The sequence below is a fragment of the Zootermopsis nevadensis genome, unplaced genomic scaffold (assembly GCF_977971745.1).
Source record: "Zootermopsis nevadensis isolate Lab colony 2312 unplaced genomic scaffold, Znev_1.0 Znev_ptg000003l, whole genome shotgun sequence".
NCBI lineage: Eukaryota > Metazoa > Arthropoda > Insecta > Blattodea > Termopsidae > Zootermopsis > Zootermopsis nevadensis.
Genome location: NW_028259135.1, coordinates 7,910,555 through 7,936,584, shown reverse-complemented (window position 1 = coordinate 7,936,584; position 26,030 = coordinate 7,910,555). Strand labels below are relative to the sequence as shown.

At 38.2% G+C, this 26,030-nt stretch overlaps 1 protein-coding gene across 5 annotated transcripts; it reads right to left on the bottom strand.

Annotated features, from left to right (window-relative positions):
* Positions 1-1,136: 1,136 nt before the first annotated feature.
* On the bottom strand, positions 1,137-10,902 carry LOC147874957 (uncharacterized). Of its 5 annotated transcripts, none has more exons than XM_087342152.1 (4): positions 10,652-10,902; positions 8,926-9,047; positions 5,908-6,119; positions 1,137-3,092 (listed from the first exon to the last, which is right to left on the bottom strand). In XM_087342152.1, the coding sequence occupies exons 1-4, from the start codon at positions 10,775-10,777 to the stop codon at positions 3,058-3,060; spliced, it is 495 nt and encodes a 164-aa protein (XP_087198278.1). In that variant the 5' UTR covers positions 10,778-10,902; the 3' UTR covers positions 1,137-3,057. The 5 variants fall into 5 exon arrangements, with proteins under 5 accessions (XP_087198278.1, XP_087198280.1, XP_087198284.1 ...); XM_087342154.1 differs by having other exon boundaries at positions 1,137-2,776; XM_087342158.1 differs by lacking the exon at positions 1,137-3,092 and adding an exon at positions 3,552-5,467.
* Positions 10,903-26,030: the final 15,128 nt, after the last annotated feature.

Sequence of the window (26,030 nt, the reverse complement as noted above, 5' to 3'; positions counted from 1 at the left end):
GCTAGTAAGTCCAATAAAAAAGAGCTTCAATTAAACCTGTAGCAAAATTCCTATAGGTAAATATTTATCAGAGTAATTTTCCATCAAGAACTGTCTAAAACAGGGAGATGCTTCGTCTCCCTTGCTCTCTTTAACTTTGCGCTAGAATATGCTATCAGGAAAGCCCAAGATAGGCATGAGGGTTTGCAGTTGAATGGGACACATCAGCTACTGGCATATGTTGATGATGTTAATTTATTGGGAGATGATATAAAAACAATAAAGAGGAACAGAGAAGTTTTACTACAGGCTAGTAGACAGGTGGGGCTAGAAGTCAATTCAGAAAAAACCAAGTCTGTGTTTGTATCTCATCAGCAGACAAGCAGGCAGAATTGTCTTAGGGTGGCTAATAAATCCTTTGAAAGTGTGACAAAGTTAAAATATTTGGAAACAATCACAAATCAAAATGATACTCATGAGGAAGTTAGTAGGAGACTAAATTTTGGAAATGCTTGCTACTTTTCAGTTCAAAATAATTTGTCTTCCTGTCTGATTTCTAGGAACCTGAAGATTAAAGTATACAAAACAATAATTTTGCCTTGTTGTTTTGTATGGGTGCAAAACATGGTCTCTCACTCTGAGGAAGGAACATAGATTGCAGGTGTATCAGAAAGGGTGTTGAGGAGGATATTCAGGCCTAGGAGAGAAGATGATGGAGTATGGAGAAAACTGCCCAGGATAGGGTTCAGTGGTGGGCTATGGTTAATTCACTGATGAACCTTTGAGTACTGTAAGCCATCTAGTTAGTTAGTTATGGATTCTTTCAGGAATTGCTAGGTGGAAGCAACACCATTCAGTACACAAAAACAAACTTATGTAAACACATTAGATTGCTGATGTTTTCTGATGATTTGCATGTGCTCTTGAAAAGTGAATTGTCATGTCATACGGAGAAAAGCTTCCAGCACAATGTAAGTACAACTTAATCTCTAACTTCTTGAGGATCTCAAATATCAGCTTACTAAGATGTTACATTAAAGTCACGATCAAGTCCTAGTACTGACAAAACCCCGTGTTGCATTAGCCAATTTCAGAATGAAACTATACCTCAATTCCCCCACGTCTTCATAGCATGGTGCTTAGTCAAGCATCACAGATAAATTTGCATTGTCTTTATAAGTTTAAAAAAACTGATGCTTATCTCAACTTAAAATTATTACACAGAATGATTTACACTGCCTGCAGTATCTTATTCATGATTTTCTAAAAAAATTATCATTTGAAAGAGAATTGTTGTATAACCTACTAGTCTCTTCTCACATTTCAATAATTTATACAAATCTTATATTAAACATTTTTAAGTGTGTTGCTTGAATTCACATCTCAAGAGCAAATACAGATTATGATGGAACAGAGATAATTCTGTGCACATAATCCTCCTGTAAATTTCAAACACGAAACGCGATTTTGTGTAGGCCTACATATAGCAGCATCCTTCACCTAAACATAAGCCTATCACAAAATAAACAGAAAAATAGTGAATCTGGATTCAAACCCACCTTAATCTTTAACAGCAAAAATAACCCTTCATAATAACACGTTTCATATTGTTTTAACATAATGCACACTGCAAGACTCTGGAATCTTCTACTCCACAAGAGATGGTGAATTTTATGCAGCACGCGATTGCGCAAACACAATTCATATTTACCCAATTCTCGACCGACATTTTTAAGCGTTCGTAAAATAGAAGCCAACACAATAAATACACACAGTCACTTAATAGTAATCTGTATCACAGTTGCCATACTCTATTACAATGAAAATCATCCATACTAAATACAATCTATATTTTATTACGACATAACTATCTTCTAAGGGCCAGTGCACACATAAGACTTAACCGTCGGCTGACTGTTCTGTCGTCGGCTGAAGCATACGACCCATAAACGACACGACAGTTCAGTCCATGAGCATGCGTACACGTACGACTAAACAGTCGTTCTTTTGTTCCACATTCTTCTCTCTATGCTCGCCGAGTACAGACGTCAGGAATGTTGCAAGAAGAGAATATCGAAGAATTAATTGAAGAGGTGTCTTTATAACAAAAAATTAAAAGATTATGCAAACATCAATGTTAAAAGAGTACTTTGGCAAAAGATTTGTTCAGTTGTGCCAGTCTTTCTTTAGGTGAAATAGCGAGACGCATATCCATATGTTGATAGGTTATACTCGGTCTCAGCAATAATAGAACTTCATCAAAACTTTGTGTACTCATGCGAAAATATGAAAAGAATTTTGCATGATAATTCCGTAATGTTTTATACATAGTATGGAATTTTTCTTTGAACAGTCTCTCGATGTATAATGGATGCACCCAGTAATTCCTTTTCCTCCTTTTCTTGAGGCGAATCACAGGTGCACATACTATAGCAGTTTCAACAAAATCCATGTTTGACAATCGTCTACTGTCTGCAAATGCTCACACGAAATGAAAGGCAGAACGACTGAAAAGTCGTTCGTCTGCGCGCTTTCATATAATTCGAAGGGCCAACGACAGTTGGTAGACAGAAAAGTCCGGGGTTGTCGGTAGAGGTAACCGACTGCCAGTCGTGTCGCTGTCGTGTCGTAACAGTGTGCGCATCTCCATATGTTCTTAAGGGCTTTGTGCGAACGACGAAACAGTCGTCTGACTGTTTGTCTTACGTGTGCGGTAGCCCTAACACCACGCTACCAAGTCACAAGTACTAACGGATGTAACTTTGCAGCTATGAGGAACAAAGAGCATCGTGCCAACCTAAGAGAACAAAATGTACATATTTAAAATATCTGCCATAAATTAGTTTACTTTCTGTACTCAGTCGATTACTTCTTATTTTTTCAGAAAAGTACATTGTAAACGAATCGTGAAATAATTCTTAAAAACGATCATCACTATATTAATTTCATGCATTGTATGCCTTCACAAACGAGTGAGGCTCAGCTAACAAAAGTGGTGCACCAAACTGGAAGTTGGTGAACCTGGCTGTATAACACAAACTTAATTTGGTGATATGCCGCAAGTGTTCGTGTACTTTCTCAGACAGTCCTACCCCATGGACTCATTTTTCCATCTAAAGACACAAAGATTACAATATGAAACACTACAATCTTAACTGTTGCTTAGTATAGGCCAATATTAAAAAATATTTTAGGGAAGTAAAACGTGGATTGGACTGATCTGGTGCAGGGTAGGGACTGGCTGTGAGCTACAGCAAACTAGACAATCATTTTCATAAAGAGAAGACAATACCTTCACTAGCCGAGCCTATTAGCAGCTTCTCAATGGCTGTGCCCTATGCAGTATTTTACTTGTCAAATATACAAAAGTACTTTTTTACGATTTTCTTGCGAATAAAAAGCAATTGCACTCATATTTTCTTGGTGGTTGTTGCCAATTTGAACCTCATACAAATGATATCCAACCTTGTATAGTCTCCCTCACCTTTAATATTACAGGAATAGGTTAGTAAATGTCAACGATGGATGTGCTAAATCAGGGTTGAATGTGGTTTTGATGAGAAGTAGAGGTATCATCATGACTGGTCCCTTTTCTATTATAAACAGAATGCCTCTTAAACCTGGATACACTATCACAACTTGAATTCATACATTCCACCATACAACACATTCACTCATAATTTATCAAATACAAATAAATGTTCATAAAGCTTAATGTACTGCAACCTCAAACACATCAAATTAACCTGACCCAATTTTTAAACTGCTTGCCTCAGTTTATTTATGAACTATTCATATAATTTAATTTCTCAAAGTTAGTTCTAAAATTATTTTATAGTCATAAATATGATTGATTTATGAAGAGACATCTGATCTGGTTAATAACTGGTATCCAAACATGTGTAAGTTTAAAAATCTTTGAAGACCACAGCTTCTAAAACACCCTTCTCAGTTTCTAATTTGATTTAAAATTCCTCACAACTCACTGGAAGATTTCAGTCAGTCCCTTCTACTTATGGGGCTTCACCCCTCAGAGAACATCTCTGATAGGCTGGCTTCTCACAATGTATACTTTTGACTGTTGAAATCAAGGAAAGCCTTGCACTTTTGCCTTTATCCATTTTCCTTTAAGTATAGTTTAGCCAGTCTGTCACAGTTGAATCAAATGGCAGGTCCAACTTGCATGCAATGAGTTCATAACTGTGTCCTTGACTGCTAGCTCTGTGCAATGTATACACTTTATAATCCTATATAAAAATATCCAATAATATCGCAGAAAAATGAGTAACAAACAGAAAGAAACATGATCCTGGAAGAACTCATACTCTTCCATTCAATACATACATCAATGCACAATTTATAATGTAATAAGTATGCAATAAAGGAAAGGGTGTTATGTTCATGGGTTGTTACCATAAGACATATGTTACAGTGATGACCAAAGAATCACCAGAATTACTGAAGATGCCTGTAATTGAAACTTGTAGTATATTGATACATGCCACTTGAAAAATACGGCTTCAAACTCGTTTCTTCAGAATGATAAAAAATCAACAAATATTATACTCCTTCAAAGGTAGGAAATTGTGTGGAGTTGCAACTTGCCACATTGTCACAAGTGCCACATATCTGACATTCATACAATCCTTACAATAACTAAATTCTGTCAAATCTGTAAAGGTTACACATCACTTTTATATGCATTCCTTGCACAGTGTATAAAATGCTGAGTTTGTGACCATCCATCTGTTCATGTTTGTTCTCGAAAAGCTGGCTATACTTTGCAAAATTTCAATGATTTCATATTTGATGTTTTCCTAAAACTTCTGAGCGATTTTAATTTTCGTCAGAATTAGTACCCCAATGTGCTAGAAGCTGACGTCAAACTAAATATTTTTTTGAATGAATCACCATATAATTCTCTGTACATAACCAGCATTATCATATTCATAATTGCCTCAAAAACAGTTGGTTATAAAAGTAACTGTTGTGAACTTAAAATACAGTCTATTTGGCTGTCTAAATTACTTCCAAGTACATGGCTTAGGAGACCTTAAGGTACATCACCAAATTAACTAATTTCTCCTACAACTTTTATATTAATTACTTTTGAATATGTTGAATGCCAACATAAATTATGTTTATAAAATGGTTACAACAAAATTGTCTGTTTACTGTTGACCCATTACAGTTTTGAAGATTTCTGTCTTCTGGGTTGTTGCGCTGTGTAGTCTGGTCGATGTTAACCAACGTTTCAGAGGTCATACTGCCTCCGTCATCAGGGCGATGAATTACAGTTTTATTTTCATCAAGTAGGGAAGTGCCAACTGGGGTGATGCAAAGTGGGGAATTAGTCCCTGACACATCTAATGTAGATATGAAAGCCCAGAAGTATGGCAAATGGTGTTCTCGTGAAGCTGCGAAAGGTCCAGCAAACCAGTAGTGGATTGAAACTGGTTTCAAAACATAGAAAAGCCTCAGGAGGAGGCTTTGTATAATGACCCATAAAGCAACCAGACACATCATAGGAGGAAAAAGAATAAGTTAGGATGGGGTGACAAAAATGCATAAAGAATACTGGTGGAGATATGTGATGGAAAACAATAACTTGTATGATGAAGAACTGGAAAGTAGGATGTTAAACTGGATCTCAGGTAAGCAGTAGTAAAAATTTGAGGTTGATTGAATTCGTTCAAAATCATGTCCAATGGTAGCCTTTGGAATTTGCAATATTGATTCCTTTGGTTCTGGTACCAAAGTGTCAGTTGCTAATATAGACATAAAACTAATTTCATCATAATACAAATGGTACGTTATAAAGCTCAAGGATTACTTTCTGCAGTAGTTCATTAGTTATTAATTGCCATGAATGTTACGTTATGTTCCCAGATGGACCACGGACTGGTGTAATTTGTATTGTGTACTTACCAGTCTGAACTCCAGAAATGTTGGGTACACATCCTCTACTCATGTCAAATGGTACAGCAGAGTCAGCTTGTGTGCTGCGATGTCTGATACTATGTAAGACCATTTCACATTCAACGGTCTCTGTGATGGCTGCTGGAACAGCCCCTCCAACTGCGGACACCACCAGCTTTATGTTCCCCACTGTGTGTGGCGCATCTGCACAAGCAACCCCACTTAACATATTTCAGGATTAGAGAAATAAACACATCATCCATTAATAAAAATTAGAGAATAAATTATTTATTTAGGGTTTATTAAATTATACTTCAAATAAGTCAGTTTACTCAGCATTGAATAACCAGATGAGTGGGAAAGGATGGCAGATAAGAAAGCATATACTGCCCATACTATAAAAATTATTTCCTGGCAACAGTACTTTGTAGCTCGCTGACTCACCTCCTGGGTCAATAAGTGTTTGGATTATGTAGTAAATGAATTTGTCTTCTTATACATGCAAGACAGTGGTGCAGACAATAAATTCAGTTTGATCCCAGCTATAGTAACAACCAAAGTGTTGTAAACACCTTACCATTACTTTTTTGGCATTAAAATATGTTTGATAAAGTATGAGACAATGGGAGGAAAATAAAGTGATGAAACTGTTTGGAAGGAATTTTTCATTAATTTGTCATGAAGGAAAGCATGATGATGAAATCAAGACTGGCCAAACACGCTTACGAAGAGGACCATCGGATAAGTTGAAACGTCAAGTTTCTTCAAATCGAAAGAAACAGTACTTATAGAAAGTACAAAGAATCAGCTCACATGGCGTGATTGGCGAACCCCATTAGTCAGTCCAGTTTGGAAATTTCGCCCATATGGATTCCGTTGATCAACAAGGAAGTCAGCAGTAATATGGTTTAATAGATACCGATAACTGTGTGCAACACTTGTCCTAAGTTACCCAGTAGACTCTTATCTCTCAAGGAGGACAATAGTGACAGGTTCTTTGCTGCTTATAGGATGCCTGCAGTAGGTTCATATCCTCCCGTACAGAGACTTTTATGGACCTATTTTAAGAACTCCAATATGAATTTATGTGACACAAAATATGTCATAAAAACACAAAACAAATACTGTACACCAATACCTATTTAGTATGATGTGCAAGTGCCTATACAGCAAGCTTTCCTCTAATACTGTGAAACACTCCGTGGAATGTCTCTAATTCTGATAAGCACTGATTTAAATTTTTGCATGAATAATGGATTAGATTTTCTAGCTTGAAAATTGTCATCTGTATGAACAGAGTGTATGCTTGTTTAATGTAGCAAGAGGAGTATCACAATTCCTTCCAAACTGTTATCATTAGTAGAAGACACTTGTAATTCTTTTAAACCAACAACACCACCTGAATAAGAAAAGTCAGAAACACGCCTGTGCTCATAGTCTGGATCACTGCCACTGATTTTACCGACTTTCATTCTCACGTGGGTAGGGAATAACACTGTGTGTAACTGCAAACCGTTTTGAACACAATGAATATGAACTATCGAACTATCTAACCGCTGCTTAGAAGAGAAGTGCATGATACTGGATTGCTACTCAGCATACAAACTCATTTCACAGTTTGTTAGCAAAATTGTCCTATGTTTATTCCATAAAACAAAGGGGCGCAACATCTTATTCAGTCTTTGTTTTCAGGTAACATAAGCTCCGTGGTAAAAAAAAATGTTGGAACTTACATAACCCTCTACGCTAATTCTTGGTTTTTCTTACTTGTCACTTGCACACACGGCTCATTGTCCATTCACTAGAACAACATGGTTCAGTCTGTGGGCACCATTACATTCAAATCCCTGCTTTTATGTCATTGCTACCAAATGTCATTTTTGAGTGGTTAGACTCCTGCTTCATATGTGGGAAGTCCTGGGTTGAAATCTCAGCCTGGAGACTGCCTATCCTGACTGAAGTGTTTGCAGTTTTTCTCAGTCCTTCAAGGTAAATGCTGAGATAGTAACTTAAATTATGCCATGACCGCTTCCTTCATTTCTCTCTCTTTGTCATCAGTCTTCCGGCTGCTTTGATGCAGTCCTCCATTTTTGTCTATCTTGTGCCAGCCTCTTCATTTCCACATATTTTTTACAGCCCACATCCTCAAAAATCTGCGTCACATATTCCAATCTTTGTCTCCCCCTACAATTCTTCCCTTCCATTACCAAATTAACCAATCCTGGGTGTCTCAAAATGTGTCCCACCATCCTATCTCTTCTTCTAGTAAGATTTTCCCATAACTTCTTCCTTCGCCTATCCTATTTAAAACCTGCTCATTTTGTACTTTATCAGTCCACTTAATTTTCAACACCCTTCTATAGCACCACATTTCAAAAGCTTCTATCCTTTTTTCTGGCTTTCCCACTGACCATGTTTTGCTTCCTTATAGCACTGTGCTCCAAACATATAACTTCAGAAAAATCTATCTTAATTCCAGGTCAATGTTTCCTTCATTTACAATTCATTATTCATTATCATCCTCTCATTCAATGTTACATGGTATGAGCTACAGAAACTGCGTCACTGAATAAACTATAAATAAATATGTCGTTGCACTGGTGATCGTACTGTCTCCTTCTGATGTCAAAAATTAATGATAGAATAATAAGTTTAAAACGTTTCCACTTACTTAGTACAGTCAATTGAATAAAAATTTACTTGGATATTATCCATCGTCTAGTAATAAAAACGTAAAAAACGTAAAAACGACGTTTCGGAGATGAGACTCTATCTCCGTCTTCAGGTTCCTACTCAGTTGGGCCCACTAGATAGAGCTAATCCCTATCTCCGGAGATAGGGATTAGCTCTATCTAGTGGGCCCAACTGAGTAGGAACCTGAAGACGGAGATAGAGTCTCATCTCCGAAACGTCGTTTTTACGTTTTTTACGTTTTTATTACTAGACGATGGATAATATCCAAGTAAATTTTTATTCAATTGACTCTTCACCACCGTCAAGAAGTTTTAGATTTGATATACTTAGTACAGTGATGATGAATCCTGATCATGCAGGGAGCAAGGACCTCTGAAACATTGGTAATCTTCTACCAGACTATACTCCTCTAAAGCCCAGAAGACAGCAATCTCCAAGTCCATTGTGTTTTTGATCTGTAAACAAAAATGTTTAAATTAGTAAATGTTATATTTACGTATATGTATATGATGTGGAGTAGTCAAGTATTACCTTACCTGAGTTGTGGTAAGTCATTGTACAATGATGCATCTATCTTATTAGGAGTGAAGGCTGTTTACTGTGTTGTGTGTGCAGCATTTTTCCACACTGTTCAGAAATTTTGCTAATGAAACAGACAGATGCATCATACCTCACATCATTCTGGAACAAAGCACCACAACACAAACAACTCAGATAATGCAACACTCTTACTACTACACATCATATTCGCTGTCTTCACTTGTGTAATGCTCGATTTGTAACACGTTACATTACAGGCAAATGTTACAAGTCAGTCGCCACCTATACACAAACACGGTCACACCACTCTTTTACACATAACACCCAGTTAACTTCAATACACGATACGTATGTTGCCGTGTCCCCTCCAAACTTCCATTACCTTTCTGAACGACCAAATTCCTTTATGGTCAGCGATCAGAAGCTGAAAGATCAAGTTCCTTTACGACCGATCAGACACTTTATTAGCGACCAAGTTCCTTTATGGTCTGCTAATCTGTTCGAACCTCACACAGATTCAAACACGCCCTTGTCTCAGCGTCATCACGCCTCTCGAGACATAGAAAGCCCCTAGCCTCTCCACCAGGCGTAAGCTTTGGGATCACGTGTTTCGCTACGCAGTACCTCATGATCGAACTGGGTGCTTCCCCGACCTTATCACACAGTGCGAGCCTCGCACCGGGCGTCCCATTCCGCCTGTGCAAAGCCTAAAGGCCGCCATTCACGATCGCTCCATTCGTCCAAATGGCGCGGTGTCGCTCCAAAATTGTACCGTGAATGCGGAAACTGAAGTCCATTGGCGTGGCGTGGTGGGCTCGTTTGGATATTCTGTCGAGCCATAATCCATCCGATCGCTCCATCGGTTCGTGAGTGGCGGAAACGTGGTCCATTCTCATGCCAGTCTGCCACGAGCCTTCGTCCAGTGAAGTCCAAACTTGTATAATGTCGGGTCGTGAGTTTGTTATTGAGGTGATTGAGAAATATAGAGAGTTGCCATGTTTGTGGCAGATAAGTAATGAAGACTATCATGATAAAGCTAAAAGAAGCTTAGCAATGGAAGAATTGGTGGTTTTATTTGAAACCAAAGATCCTACCGCCAACAAAGAAAATTCCCTTAGAAGTTGCTTCAGAAAGGAGCATAAGGACTTAAATTGCTTCTATTTAAGAGCCATTGCTTTGACCACTTTCGTTTTGGTTTTTTCCTTTTAATATACAGGCATACTGCCGTAGCTAGTACCAATTCTTCGTCCATCGCAAACACCACGCACTTCACACAGGGACAACAAACCGCGATTGGCGTGACGCGACCGTGAATGTAGTACCTTTTTGGACGACATCCGTTTGGACGACATCCGTTTGGACGTCATCCATCTGGAGCGATCGTGAATGGCGGCCTTAACACCCGCGATACATTCACCAAAACTCAACAAATACTCTTTCCCAATTACACACAAACAAAAGAGTAAATAGCTATAATATAACAAATACAATTCCAGTCGACCCATATGACGATACATACACGACAGTAAGATGAGGCCCTTATTACAACCGGGCCACACCCGATCACAAGCACAGCATACTTACAAGTCCATTTTCTCATAAAAATAATGAACACAACAGAACATAAACTTATGTCGACTACCATAATGAGCGTAGCAAACTTAATTTTGAACCAAATTGATGACCAGACAATTTTTGGTGCCAGACAAAACTCTACGCACGTCTGATCACTATGACATTCGAACAGGTAGAGACCGGCCGAAGGTCAGATCCGTCCAGATCACACGTCTTCCCGAGCCGGAAACAGGAGAGGGGAAAAGTGACAGCTAATTGGTTCATTATGACGTAAGAGATTATGCTAGCTGGATCATCATCTTGCAGTATACCATCCTCTCGTGGCCGACCAAACACAGTACAAATGCTGGCCGCCAGAGGTCATCGAAGGCCTGAACCTTAGAACGGTTCAGACCCTTCACACAATGTTATCAGACAAGATAAATATTAACCACAACCTTCTTCCCATCGTCCACATGGTGGCGACTGTCTGTACTGTTTTTTATAAAAAAACATTTTACTGGCAGTGGAATTAATTTTTTACAGGCCTACTATGTTCTCTTTCCGCTCCTCTATAAACATAAATCAAAGAAAATGAACAGAAAAATATGTGTTAAAATCATGGCACACATCATCGAAATCGATGTGGGACGTGACAAACCTTAGTCAGCAAAGAGACTCCCACATGCATACATCTTGTCTCTCAGAGCAGAGAACTGAATTGACCTTGAAGACGTGACATCTAGTTAATTGCATTCCCAAAACCATTGCCCTTCCACTCTTAAAGCAGTCTGCGTGATATGTTATAATGAACTAGACACAAGTGAACCCCTGACCTATGTACTGAATTCCACACAAACTAAGCGATACTTAAAATTCAAAAATTGGGCAGAACACTTGAAAGCTACAAAAATAATGTAAAACTAAGCGTCAGCAAGTGATTAATTCAATTTTATGACAAAAAATTATTAAAATGTACACTGAAACCACGGTTACTAGGACAACGTTAATGACTGTGATGATTAATCATTCAATACAAGAACAATAATCTCTAAAAGAATTAACAGGCCTTTCTAATCTGCCCCCAACAATTATTCCGTTATTCATAATGGATTCAAAGTGGATGAAATTGACTTTAGTGTGTAAATTCCAACAACCTGAATCATTTGTCTGACTGTATAACACTTTACATCAGAGTCATTTGATCAGCATGATTCTTCCAGTTCAAGTGGTTATCAATTTTCAGACAGCAGAATTTTAGTTTGCCGACTCTTCCACATATTTTCCATTATATCCAACACTTAATGCACAAAGTGGTGAATTATTTGTTAAAAATTGTATTAAATTATACCTAAACTTAGGACTAGCTTGTTTGCAGTGAATCATTTTCTCATATGAGAGAGAACAGAATTCGCTAATGCACATAAATCATCAAACTTTTTATTGGAATGTACAACAAATGCATCATCAGCAAGAATTATGCATTCTGATAAGTTTTATGTTTAATGAAACTTAACTGATGTAACTTATGAAGAGTAAAACGCTATAATTTACACCTTGGGACTCTGAGCGCCACTGTTCCCCATTTTGAGTTTCACTACCTCGCTCTCTTTCCACTTTGTTTTCTGCTTATGAAAAATGATCTTTACAGGTTTGCAGCAGTTTCTTGAATGCCAACAAAATGTGGCCAACAACATTTGATGATTTAAGAAGTTCTTTTGTTTGTTTTTTAAAAGACAAAGTACTCTTCATGCATGCATTTCTTGACAAATGCCTTTTAACACATTGCTAGGTTAAATCCTGCATTTTTGGTGGTTAAACGTTTTCTAAAGCCTGACTCCTCAGGGACTAATACATTCCTTGTCTGCATGTAAGGGCTTAATCTATTCTACATAACCTCTAATTTATTAAAGAAGGGGGTTAGAAGTAAGATAGGCACATGATTGGTAATTCATGATTTGATACTGTAAAGATTCCATGATGCAGACATACCTCCTGATACTTCGAAACACAGAAAGAAGGTAATGCCCCACGGAAATTATACTAAGCTTGTGATTACAGCTTTAATTAGTCCTGTAGCTCGCCTAAAGGGCCGATCAAAAGACTTTCTATGTTGTAATATGTGCCTATTTAAAATAATGAAACTACTGTGTTTGTGACATGTTCTGCTAACTTTTCTCTCTTACTCTACACTTCGCATCGCTGTATTGTTTACTTCACATTTCAAATAACGCAGAGTCAACAATAGTTTTTTATGTACTCACCTTGCACGAGGCAGAACTTCGTTTTTGTCTGGAAGGTATAATACAGACCCACCAGGAATGGAGCCTCCAGACCCTTCACAAGTAAACCACGTTCAGTGCGATACTGTTCGCAGCCATCTTTCAAAGACATAATTTCTTTAATATCCATCGCCTTCATGGCATAGAGTGTACCATCGTCCACCCCGCCGCTCTTGTGGACGAGGTACACTTCTCCAAAACCTGAAAAAGCACACAGTCAAGTTTCCTGTTACTATATTCTCAACAAAGGCTCTGATATTTGTAAACACTCTCCCTTCATTAAACTACAATTTTGTAAAACTGTGTGTACAAAATCAAGCCTTCATGACTTAAAACAATATTTTTCAACGCGCGTACTGCACAGGCCCATTATTCAGGAAGCTATAAAGCCACTCACCACCAGTGTGATAGTTGCAAATGATCAGAGGCCGTAATTTTAAGCTGCTACTGTGAAAAGGCCTGTCGGGTAACAAAACAGTAGGAAATCCCACTTCCTCTGTGATATTTTCAATGGGAAATTATACATTATATATCATCATAATTATTTTAATTTTATGACAGATAGTCTTACAATGTTTTTGTGCTTAATCTTCTTTGGAGGGTCTCTGACCCAGGCACAAAAATTCTATGCAACGATCTGATTAAATTAGAACTGATAACACAAGTTAATTATTGCAGTCCTTTAATGGATGCTGTTTGAATCACGTGTTCCCAACCACACTAAAGTCACTTCTACGCCCCTTCTTCTGGCTAAATTAAAAAATAATACACATGTAAACTGTGGGCATGTATGAAAAATTCAATTCTCACGTGCCATATTAGCCAACATACACAAATGATAATATCGCATGCATCACGTTAAATAGCAAATGAGCATAAGAACAAGTCATTTGTATTTTATCTTTGATTACGCTTAGTCCAGCAAATTAGTTAAGTTGCAAATATTCCGTCCCAGTCAGAGGACACGCACAAAACGTCGGAACAATTTATTATTCTCACAATCAGGAAATGTTAGCCCCACGTCCAACCCACAAGTCGCAGAATCACCCCTTGTCGGCTGTACGCGAATTCTTGTTCGAAACACTCCGTATATGGCGGCCATAGTCGATCGTGATCCTGGTTTTGTGTGGACTACGGGGCAAAGTTCCCTCCCTCTCTGCAGCCATTCTTATTTCTGGGGTTCACCTAGCCTGGTATTCCCTGACCACCGAGGGTCAAGCAGGCCGAAGCGTGAAGATGACGCTTGGGCACAGGAACAATTATCGCAACAACGAATTATCTGAGGCAGAATCGGACTCAACGCCAGAAAATTCTCTAACTTAACGAAAGTAAAACCACGAAGTACTCAAGACAAAGCTGACAGGTTATCCAAGCGATATTCAGTTCGAATCTCGTACAACGACATAATCCGCACCTTGTAGAAGGCAAATTCCTTAGCAGTTCCTAAAATCCATTCACACATTCACCCTGTCCCATTCACAATTCATAACAAACTTAGCATCCGCCATTCGAAGCCGCCTGTGAGATTAAAGAAATTCTGTGGCACCATAATTTAAAAAAAATTAGATCCAATTTCTGTCCCCTCTTAAAACACGAACAAAATATCGGCTTCATCCAATCGCAGTAAACTAACATAAAAAATAAAAAGGCACAATTTAAACCAGCATTGAAAAGATACTTAATTACACACTCCTTTTATCCTGTCGATGAATTTCTAATGTTTACAAGTAAGTCATAATTTATCTATTGTATATAATGGGTGGATTTATTTGTAACTTATCTCTACTTTATCTGAACCCTTTGTTTGTTTTTGTGACATTTATATGACTTGTATTTGTATAACATGTATTGTATTATTATGACTTATTCTACATCCTATTGTCATCTGACTAACTTATGGATCCATGGAATGTAATAAAGATGTATGTATGTATGTATTGGCACCGGCTAACCCCAGCTTCCTGGTTCTTCTCAGTTACTTTAAAGCAAGCACAGAATGTACTCCCGCGATTTATCATTCATAACCATCCTGTCATATTTAAATAATGGATACGCAACATTATCAGTTGATAGAGTGTTGAAGCAACAAGAATAAGCACTATATTATCAGTCATGGTGAACGCCTTCTAACTGGTTTACCCATCAAACTACGTATACCTCATCCCTCCTGACCAATGTCCGCAAATACCTGAAAACAGTCAAGGAGGCCATGTTACCACAAAAACTTTACTGATATTTGGGTAACCCTACAAATTGTACAGCACTTTACTTTTGAGACATCTGGTGGCATCCGTGTTAGTCGACAGTAATACAGAATAAAGCTATTTTTGTGTTTCCAAATAATAAAACTATTTACGTACGAGGATTTATCAATGGATTTAATGCTCGTGTGCTACTCGGAGCTACTGAAATAAACTGTGAATAAATAAAAATACATGGTATACTATAACCACACAAAATCAGAATCTTTAATTATATTAATTACAGGCCTCATCATTAAACGTGCGTCGTTTAATACGCCCGTAAAATTACCCCAGAAACCAACATCCTAACAGAGACTCGAACCGAGGACTGTGTATTCGTGTCTGTGACCTTAGACCCTGCAATTTCCTCTCCGAAACGAAATAATTTTGCCTTGGCGTCGTTCCCTTATCGCGGTTGCGTTCCCGTCAACAGAAACCATCCTTGTCTGGAGTCGAACTCAGTGTCGAGGCCTTCGTTTCCGAAATCTCCTCTTTGAAGCAAAAACTCTGATCCTGGCGCCCTTGTTCTACCTCGCTTGGTTTCGGTGCTAAAGGAAGCTCCCTTGCCGGAAATCGAACTCAGGACACTTTTTCCAGTCTTCTGAACTTCCAGTGTTCTCTCATGTGTCTTAAGGAATAATCGCGCCATGTTTCTTCTTCAGGAGCCACAAGCGAACGAGCAAAGAAATGTCAAACATCAATTTCGAGTTTACACATGACCAGTGGACACTGCGGTATTTACTAAGATGAAATATGACAATTTCTTACAAATTCATCTTCTGGGTCTCAGACAGTTTTCGGGCTTGTGACCTTAGTAAGTCAAATCATTTCCGAGGGGAAAGGCAGAATTTGTCTTAACGCCATTCTTCCCTAGTGGTCGCTATCCGAACAACAGAAAACATCTTTCCCGGGATTCGAACGAAAGAAACATTTTCTTTGGACCAGCGCCCGGGCCTCTCAAAAATCATCTTTAAAATTAATCAAGTATACTGAAGCCTGGCGTTATTTTTAAATAAGGGCAATTGGAAATGCAGTTTTTTCTTCATGTCTCTTCCGAATATTTTTAAATTTATTCTCTCCTTATAGGGAAAGTACTTTCTATTATGACTGAATACAAACAAATTATAAGCTAGAGTAATTATCTTTGTTTTGTTTTTTCAACTAAGAACAATGTGCAGATATTGACCGACAATGGTCAGCTTTTACGTGAACACCTGCTTGCATAACAATGTAAGAAAAGGCATTCGAATTTCTAACCCACACCTGCAACAATCTAGCCTGAGCATCCCGTAAGGCTCTTTTCTCGTTTCTTATACATGCAGTATAATTGCCTGAATGAACCGTATTGCACTTCATTCCTTTACCTAAGAAACTAATTGTTACGTTATCTGTTTACTCGGCATTGTTGCGTTTCATTATTGCCATAAACAATCCGCTTTCGTCATTGCGGAAAGAGCTGAGCTGGAATCGCTTGTAGGAGAAGTGCGTCGTGGAGTAGACAATTTTGTGCTGTTAAAATCCTTTTAGAATATCACAGGTTCTTATCTTATATAGGAATTATTAAGAAATCTGTGATAATGCCCTCCACTCTCTCCATTTTAGTTTTGATTAAATTGATCATTGCGGGTTGACATCGTGGTCTCGTACAATTGAACAAAGTTTGAGGTAAGGGATTCCTATTTATTATTAAGTTACTAAATAAAGTGTAGTAGTCACATTGTGGACCTTGCACAGAAAGGAAGACTTTCCATTTCTAGCTGTTGTAGACGGGGGCGACAGGATCTGCTCAAGATAAGTTTATTGAAAAGGATTCCAATTATATTCTAAATAGAGAAGGCCCGCCGAGGTCAGGACGCCCGAACTTTGACGGGGCAAGGGGTCGCGTTCCTAGGGGTTTATCGTGTCCTCTAAATGGATCCCGAACCACGCCTTGGGACGACACGTAGAAAGCCGTCACTGACGTCACAGGGATGATATCGGGGATTTGCTTATAACCAGTGAATTTCGAAGACGCATTGGACGTTTCACGTTACTCGTCAGGCGGAAACTCTGCTGGTCTACTCTTTTATATATACTAGAGCAACGCGCTCCTTTCGGAGCGCATTCTCTAATATGATATTTTACTTCTTTACTTCGCTGTTCTTAGTCAGTCAACTTTCTACGATCTATTATTCGATGAAGACGTATTGTTTCTGTTAAAATACTATGAGAAATAACGGAAGGGAATTTTTGAAGGCAATATACCAACACAACAAAGAGAGTAAACAAATGACGTAACATTTTTTATTCTATGATTTCTTCGAATAATAAGAGTGTTACACTTTTACATTTATCGATAAATTTTCTAGATTTTGTAATGTGATTATCGTCGAAGATAATCCATTCATCGTTATAACGTCGCCACGCCTTGAAATGTCCGTCGTTTCAAGTACCGTTAATGTCCACAAATTCTACCGCACTTTGCAATTTCAAATGTTTTCCATACATTAATTGGTTGTTTTGTCTCATTCTCATTATTTCAAATGTGCGTAGTCCATTTAGAGTCAATCTATTTATTTCCAAAATCATGTACTTTTGACGGTCACCAACAACAATTTCTGTCGTTCCACGTATGTAGTGTTGTTGACATTCCGTACACGTTCCGTTCACATCTGTTTTGGTTTGATACTCCAATAAGTCTCTGAAGTTTATCACGTTCGTTTGTGGTAAGTTCATGAACAATATTTGGTTTATATAACGTTCTTCAAGTTGATGACCATTTCTACATGTTTTTGTATTCACCGTCTCATACTCAAACATGTTTTGCATTTCAATTGGTAATTCCTCGAAGATGTTGTAAATCGTTTCGGACACACTTTGAAAACCTCTTCTTAAATGTTCTTTAAGTTTTTGTCGTATTGAAATGACATTATGTAAGTTTTGAGGATGACTGTATGCGTTTGCAATCTCGGAGATCAGTTGTGCACCATTGTTGTCGCCCTCGTAGTCATTTAATATCATTTCTTTCAGACTTTCAACGAACGCAGTAGCTGAATGCAACATGTTTATTGAGGAAATCAAGAAGCAGTCTGATCCATTGGCATTCTCGAGTTTCAAATGTTCGATAGTTGGTACAATTTCACGTGTAATCGTCGTTTCATTCTGCTTCACTCTCCGTATAGGCTGTTCATCCTCTGTATGACTTATTGTTCTTCTATGCCCTTCAACTTTTACACGTTTAACTGCATGTTCAACTGTTTTACTTTTAATTTCGTCAAGATTAATTTCAAGTTTTCGCTTTCCATCTTTTAGTTTAATGTCTTGTGTTGTCCTGCAACTCATACTCTGTTCGTTTAATATTTCTCTATAGACAACGTTTTTAATGAGATTATTTTTTCGTCCCTTTTTTAGATAAACAAATACACAATTATCGCTTGGTGCACGTGAAAATGCGACGTAGATTTGTCCATGTGCGAAAGCATCCTGTTCCAAATAAATGCCAATTCTTTTGAACGTTTGGCCCTGAGCTTTGTTGATAGTGATTACGAAGGCAGGCGTTACGGGGAATTGGCGTCTCCACATAGTAAATGGGTATTCGCTGTCACAATATAGTTTTATACGTGGAATGAAAACAATTTCCCCGCAATGATCTCCCGTTATGACCATACATTGAAGGAGGTTGTTGGTCATCTGCTATACTAATAAACGTGTTCCGTTAACTAATCCTTCGCAAACGCTTAAGTTACGTACCAACATGACAATAGCGTTCTTACGTAGACGCAAATTATGTGGGGGCAGTGATCGTGGTCGCAAAGTGTTTAAGTATTCGGGTGTCACCATTTCACTGAACTTTTCTTTGTCCGAGTCTTCGACACCATCAATGCTCGAGTAGATTCGCTCAGTCTTTTCGTCGAGTAAGTCAACAACTCTCTCATTTATTTCGTCGACGTCACAATTTCTTGCAGCAAGGATTGCGGTAGTTTTGAGCATTTCGATGTCATTGTTTCTTATGATATCTCCGCAAATCTTTTCGACTAAATCGTCCGTACAAACCATGTTTTCAGGCACTTCTACCATGTCGTCGTGGTCGTTGAGGCGTCCTTCGCCGAGGTCGAGTAAGAATTTAGTCCATTTTATAGCTTGGGGTGTGGCGCGCATGTTTTCAGACAATGACGTGACCTTAAAGTGTTTCCACAAAGGCGAATATTTTATTGTTGAATACAGTGTTGACGTTTTGTTTGAATTGCGGAAGACAGGTAAAATCTGTCTAAAGTCTCCACCGAGCAACATAACTTTACCTCCAAAGGGTAAGTTACAACGTGTGAAGTCTCGCAAAGTTCTATCGAGTATATCCATACAATACCGTGGTGCCATTGGTGCTTCGTCCCAAATAAATACGTCTGTATCTATCAATTCTTTTCCTCTGTTATCCGTTATCGAAATGTTGGTGTTAGAGTCAGGCAAAACAGGAACGGGCAGCCCGGCTACTCTGTGGACAATGTTTCCTTTAGGCAACAAACTTGCTGCGATACCTGTATAAGCCATCGTAGTGACTTTCTTTTGTCGTCCTACTAACAAATGGTACAATGTTTTATATGTGTAAGTTTTACCGCATCCTCCTGGACCATCAATGTAGAAGTACGGGTTTTTGACAGTTGGTTTTCCGTCTATATGATTAAGTATTATGTCAACGATTTCCTTTTGTTTCTTGTTCAATGATTTGTACATTTCTTCACCAATTCCAATGTGTTCATCAACAGTTAATTCTTTGTTACTTACTGTCTGTAATTTTTTAATTTCCTGAGGCAGTGTTGGAAAGTCCTTCAAACTTTTCCCTTCAATAATTAACAATTCATTAATATTAGCATGAGCTTTGTCACGTGCGCCAGAGTCAGAAATTTTATCTTGTTTTTTAAAGTCTTGCGCCATTATATCGATGAAATCATTGAAAAGCTCTTCGGGGTGCGATGGGTGACAATGCATTAGAATCTGAACAAACAAAACACGTAGCCGATAAGGCATTTGGTAGATCGCACCTTCTTGCATGCAACGTTTCCATTCAGCGTCATCTTCGATCAGTCCACGTGCTAAACAGGCTTCTGTGAATGTTTGGTAAGTGACATTATCGTAAGTCTTTAACTCCTCGTAGTTTTCTGCGCCTTTCACATTCATCAAAAGAACACGAAGATGGAATGTTTCTTACACTGTAAACGCGTCCGATTGTGTGTTTACCATCTCTTCGTGGAAACCATGACTTCTGTTTCTTCAAGTTCGTCTTTTGTTCGTATTCAACAGTGGACGCTCCTTTTTCTTCTTCATCATCGATACCTTTCATTTCTGCTCTCCACGTATAGTGCTTTGGAATTTCGAAATAATAATACTTTCGTGCGTTTGGGTCCCGTTTGTTCAATTCGAAATATTCAAGGAGCATTGTTGAACCGGCAATTGCTTTTCGAATGTCTTCGTATGTTGCTTCTTCTCCAAATTCGACGGTTTGTTCGTTCGGCAAATGCACAGGTAGACGTATGATTGCATGACTGCGCCTGTGCATTTCATTTTCAAGAATGCGATGTGCTGCTTCTGGAGCAGTGATCATGCGACTGTCTTGGTAGCTGGTGATCTCGTCGTAGTGAAGCTCATCTCCTTCGATGATTGTATAGTTTGTCAAATCACCACCTTTAAAAGCATATTTGAATAGGTACTTTACTGAAGTAATCGAAGATACAGACTCAACATTGATGTGACAGTTTAATTCCTTCATCAAATACGGACAGTATGGAACAACGTCTTGATTTGTTGCAACAAATCCATTTTTTGGGAAGTAAGTGCGTCCATTATTTTGTCGTTTGTAGATTGGATAACCGTCTTCGACGATTACTGTGCAAGGAGAATACTGTTTGGGAAAACCTTTAGTACACTCATTTCCCTTCATGCAACGCGGACTACATTGATGAATCATGTTACGCGTAACAATGTCGTAAAGATTTGGTTGTGTTTCGGGGTCTGGTAGTTCAGCGCAAATGAATTTGTCAACATCTTCATCAGTCTTAATTTTTGATCCTTCTTGGAGGTTTAAAAGGATATGTGCATGCGGAAGTCCTCGCTTCTGAAACTCAACTGTGTACACGTAAGCAAGCGACTTTCCCATAACTGAATGTTTGGTCAGCAAATCCATCAAGTGATTGAGTTTCAACTTGAATACTCTGTCAACGAAGTCGGGTCTGTCTGGTGGTGTTTCATGTGGTTCGAGATTTTCGCGAATTTCACGCCAATTAGGATTGGTCGTAATGGTGATGAACAAACACGACGTGCCGAAAGCAGCGACCATTGCCATTGCGTCTTGGTACAGTTCCAACATGTATCGTGGCGATCCAACGAACGATGAGGTCAAAACTTTAATGCGCCCGAGTTTTTTCTTCTTTTCTTTTCAAAGCTTTTCCAAGTTTGCTTTCAAACTGCTGCACTTATCTACACGTTTACCTTGTTGGAGTTGATACCTCAAGTAGTTGATAACGTCTTTCTCACGTTTAATTTCAGTATCAACCAAATATTGTTGGAAAAGTTTCCCACTTTTTGTGATTGGATTAAATTCCTTTTCGCGAGTAGCGATTCTATAGCGAGCGAACATTCCTCGTGTTAGACGATCACGAACTTTAGCATCTTTCAGTTTGAGGTCTTTATGCCATTGCATTGTGCCGTAAGGAAACAGAAGGGGGTAGACGAAGGGTTCAACGAATGGATTCATTGTCGAAAGACGTCTGAGTCTTTGCTCCTTGGTACTGTAAACAACAACATACGAATCAGGAATGTCACCGTCGTCGGTTTTAGGACACACAACAGCGACGTCATTGCTCCATTTCGGATTGTACCTGGTTTTGTCGTCTCCAGGAAGCATCGACATAACCAAGTTTAGCTCCGGTTCAGACTCGTTGTTACGCTCAGCGTTTTCTTTTTCAAGCTTGTATTGGTAGTTCATCATGCGATAGGATTCTGCGTGGACGTTAATGCGCGAAATTATATTAGTTAATTTCGTGACAATTTCTTCTTTGATGTCATCTTTGGTGTCGCCTTTCGAATTCTGACGTGCATTTTCGATTCTTTGTTTGACGGCTTCTTCTTCGTCGATCATAAACAGTTGACCAAATATTGCATTCTCATTATCTTTCGGAAAAGATGCCGCATTCATGTTATAATAAATTTGGCCATGCAATTTAAAACAATATGGCCCTGGTCGATTAATTCCGAAGTCCATGAGATTCGCTTGAAATGATGCGAATGCAAGCATGTTGTTGTAAACACGACATTTGTTGCGAAAATGTCGAAGTGAAAAGAGTTTTCTAAGTTCATCAGGATATTCAGGCAACGAATCAAGCACAACCTTTCCATGTGCACAACAATCATAAAACGATTTACTGGAACGTTGAGTCGATTCATCGAGCCAGTGAAGCGCTTTGCAATGAATACATTCATAGTTCATAGGTCCGAGATAATGTTGTTGATGTTCGTCGTTCATAAAATGTGCTGCTATTAGCAGTCTTCCTCGGTTCTTCATTACTAATTTACTTTGATATCTAATAATTTTCTTTTCAGCGTCTTGTTTTATTTTCTCCTCTGTTCTTACCGAATAAGTCTTTCTACGTGTGTCGTTAATATGGTCTCGTCTATCAATGTAAGTTTTCTTTCGCTCTTCTTTATTTCTTAAATAGGTCTGATGTAGTAGTTCTTTACGTCGCTGTTCAGAGGCCAACTGTTCTTGTTCAGTCAACTTTTTACGTCCAGCCCCAGCCTTGCAAATCTTCGTCTCAAAATCGATCATAATCATAATATATCGAATGAGTATCACTTTACCTTGTTGGAGTTGGTACTTCAAATACTTGATAACGTCTTCTTTCACTTTCCTGATGTTTTAGGACAACTGTAAGTCAATTCTTAAGAATGCGACGTGCTGTTTCTGGAGCAGTGATAATGCGACTGACTTGATATTCTTTGATTTCTTTTGTTGTGAAGCGTTATTTGTTTACTCGGCATTGTTGTGTCAACTTCAACAATGCCAACAGATATTTGTTTACACGGCATTGTTGTGGAACACAACAATGCCGAGTAAACAAATATCTGTTGGCATTGTTGATGACGTCATTTTTTGAAGACAAATTGGTTGAAGACAACGACTAATCACAAATTGTTATAGTACTAGAGCAGGGCGCTCCTTCCGGAGCGCATTCTCTAATCTGATATTTTACTTCTTTACTTCGCTGTTCTTAGTCAGTCAACTTTCTACGATCTATTATTCGATGAAGACGTATTGTTTCTGTTAAAATACTATGAGAAAATACGGAAGGGAATTTTTGAAGGCAATATAACAACACAACAAAGAGAGTAAACGGAGCTTGGTCAAGTTTGTAAAACGCAACCAAACTTGGTTAGTCCCAAAGTGGAGTTAGTTTAGTGTCTCATTCAAGTGTTTTAACCCCTGAGTAAGAAACTAAATTAACCCACCCGAATGGGGGATTTAAACACTTGGTTGCGTTTTAAAATATTGAGTAAGACACTAAACTAACACCCGTGTATAAACAAATAGGTGATATTGTTGATGACGTCATTTTTTGTCGACAACGATGGCTAATCCTTTCGGAGAGCTTCCTGTAATCTGATGTTTTAGTTCTTTACGTAGCTTTTCAGAGGCCAACTGTTCTTGATTAGTCAACTATCTACGTCCAACCCCACCCTTGCAAATTTTTTTTTTTCTCCTCTGTTTTTTGTTGAATAGTTCTGATGTTTCAGTTCTTTACGTCGCTGTTCAGAGGCCATCTGTTCTTGATCAGTCAACTTTCTATGTCCAGCAACAACATTGCTAATCTTCGTCTGTTTTATCTTTTTCTTTTTTTCTCTTCTGTTCTTGTTGTATACGTTTTTCTATGTTTATCAATGTAACTCTCCCTTCGTTTTACTTTATTTGTTAAATAGGTCTGACGGATTAGTTCTTTACGTCGCTTTTCAGAGGCCAACTGTTCTTGGTTAGTCAATAATCTACTTGCAACCCCAACCTTGCAAATCTTCGTCTGTTTTTCTACGTGTGTTGTTAATATGGTCTCGTTTAACAATGTAAGTCTTCTTTCGCTTATCCTTATTTGTTAAATAGATCTGATGTCTTAGTTCTTTACATCGATGTTCAAAGGCCAACTGTTTTTGTCAGACAACTTTCTACGTCTAACCCCACCCTTGCAAGTCTTCGTTTGTTTTCTTCTGCTCTTCTGTTCTTGTTCAATAAGTTTATCGCTTTTCTTCATTTGTTAAGTATGTCTGATGTCTTAGTTCTTTACATCGATGTTCAGAGGCCAACTGTTTTAGTCAGACAACTTTCTACGTCCAATCCCACCCTTGCAAATCTTCTTCTGTTTCTCTACATGTGTCGTTAATATGGTCTCGTTTATCAATGTAAGTCTTCTTTCGCTTTTCTTTATTTCTTAAATATGTCTGATGTTGTAGTTCTTTACGTCGCTGTTCAGAGGCCAACTGTTCTTGGATAGTCAACTTTCTACGTCCAATCCCACCCTTGCAAATCTTCGTCTGTTTTTCTACGTGTGTCGTTAATATGGTCTCGTTTATCAATGTAAATCTTCTTTCGCTTTTCTTTATTTCTTAAATATGTCTGATGTTGTAATTCTTTACGTCGCTGTTCAGAGGCAAACTGATCTCGGACAGTCAACTTTTTACGTCCAGCCCCACCCCTGCAAATCTTCGTATTAAAATCGATCATAAAGTCAGTTTTCATAATAGTTTTCGTAATCGTAATATATCGAATGAGTATCAGTTCACCTTGTTGAAGTTGTTTGAGTCGGTACTTCAAATACTTGATAACGTCTTCTTTCACTTTTCTGATGTTTTAGGCCAACTGTCAGTCAATATTCAAGAATGCTAAGTGCTCCTTCTGGAGCAGTGATAATGCGACTGGCTTGACATTTTTTGATTTCTTTGTTGTGAAGCGTTATATTTGTTTACTCGACATTGTTGTGTTCAACAACAATGCCGTGTAAACAAATATTTTCTGTTGGCATTGTTGATGACGTCATTTTCTGAAGACAAATTGGTTGAAGACAACGACTAATCACAAATTATAGTAAGATTCAACATTGTGTTTCACACGAACTGTACTCATCTCAATTATCAAATAAATCATCAACATTCGAACGTCTGCTCGTCCAGAGTATTTAGTAAGGATGAAATACGACAGCTTCTTAAAAATTCATCTTCTGGGTCTCAGACACTTTTCGGGCTTGTGACCTTAGTCAGTCGAATCATTTCCGAGGAAAAAGACAGAATTTGCCTTAGCGCCATTCTTCCCTAGTAGTCGCTATCCGAACAACAGAAAACATCTTCCCCGGGATTCGAACGGGGGAAACATTTTCTCTGACCCAGGGGCGATGGGCTCTACAGCGCTCGAGCCCCTCAAAAATAATCTTTAAAATTTTAAATTTTTAAATAGGGGCAATTGTAAATGCAGTTTTTTCTTCATGTCTCTTCCGAATATTTTTAAATTTATTCTCTTCTTATAGGAAAAGTACTTAGTATTAATTATCGACTTCTTGCATTTATGAATGAATGTAACCTAATTATAAGTTATATTAATTCTCTTTGTATTTTTTAGCTACCAACAATATGTAAATATGCAAATACACCGTGTGTTACGTGTGGATAAGAACGTACGAGAATGTTCGAATTGGAGGGGGGGGGGGGAGCATAGAACAAGAAGCTGCAATAATTATTCACTATTTAAAATTGTATTTAAGCTTCTAATATAATAGAAAAATATATGCATTCAAATCCAGATATAAGATAATAA

Excerpts from the sequence above, each read along its gene's own strand:
- LOC147874957 (XM_087342133.1), bottom strand. The coding sequence starts at position 10,777 with ATGGTAGTCGACATAAGTTTATGTTCTGTTGTGTTCATTATTTTTATG. Across the intron at positions 6,120-8,925 it reads GATCAGGATTCATCATCACT|TGGGGTTGCTTGTGCAGATG; the intron begins GTACTAAGTATA and ends AAATATGTTAAG. Across the intron at positions 5,433-5,907 it reads CATTTCTGGAGTTCAGACTG|TTTCAATCCACTACTGGTTT; the intron begins GTAAGTACACAA and ends TTTTGAAACCAG.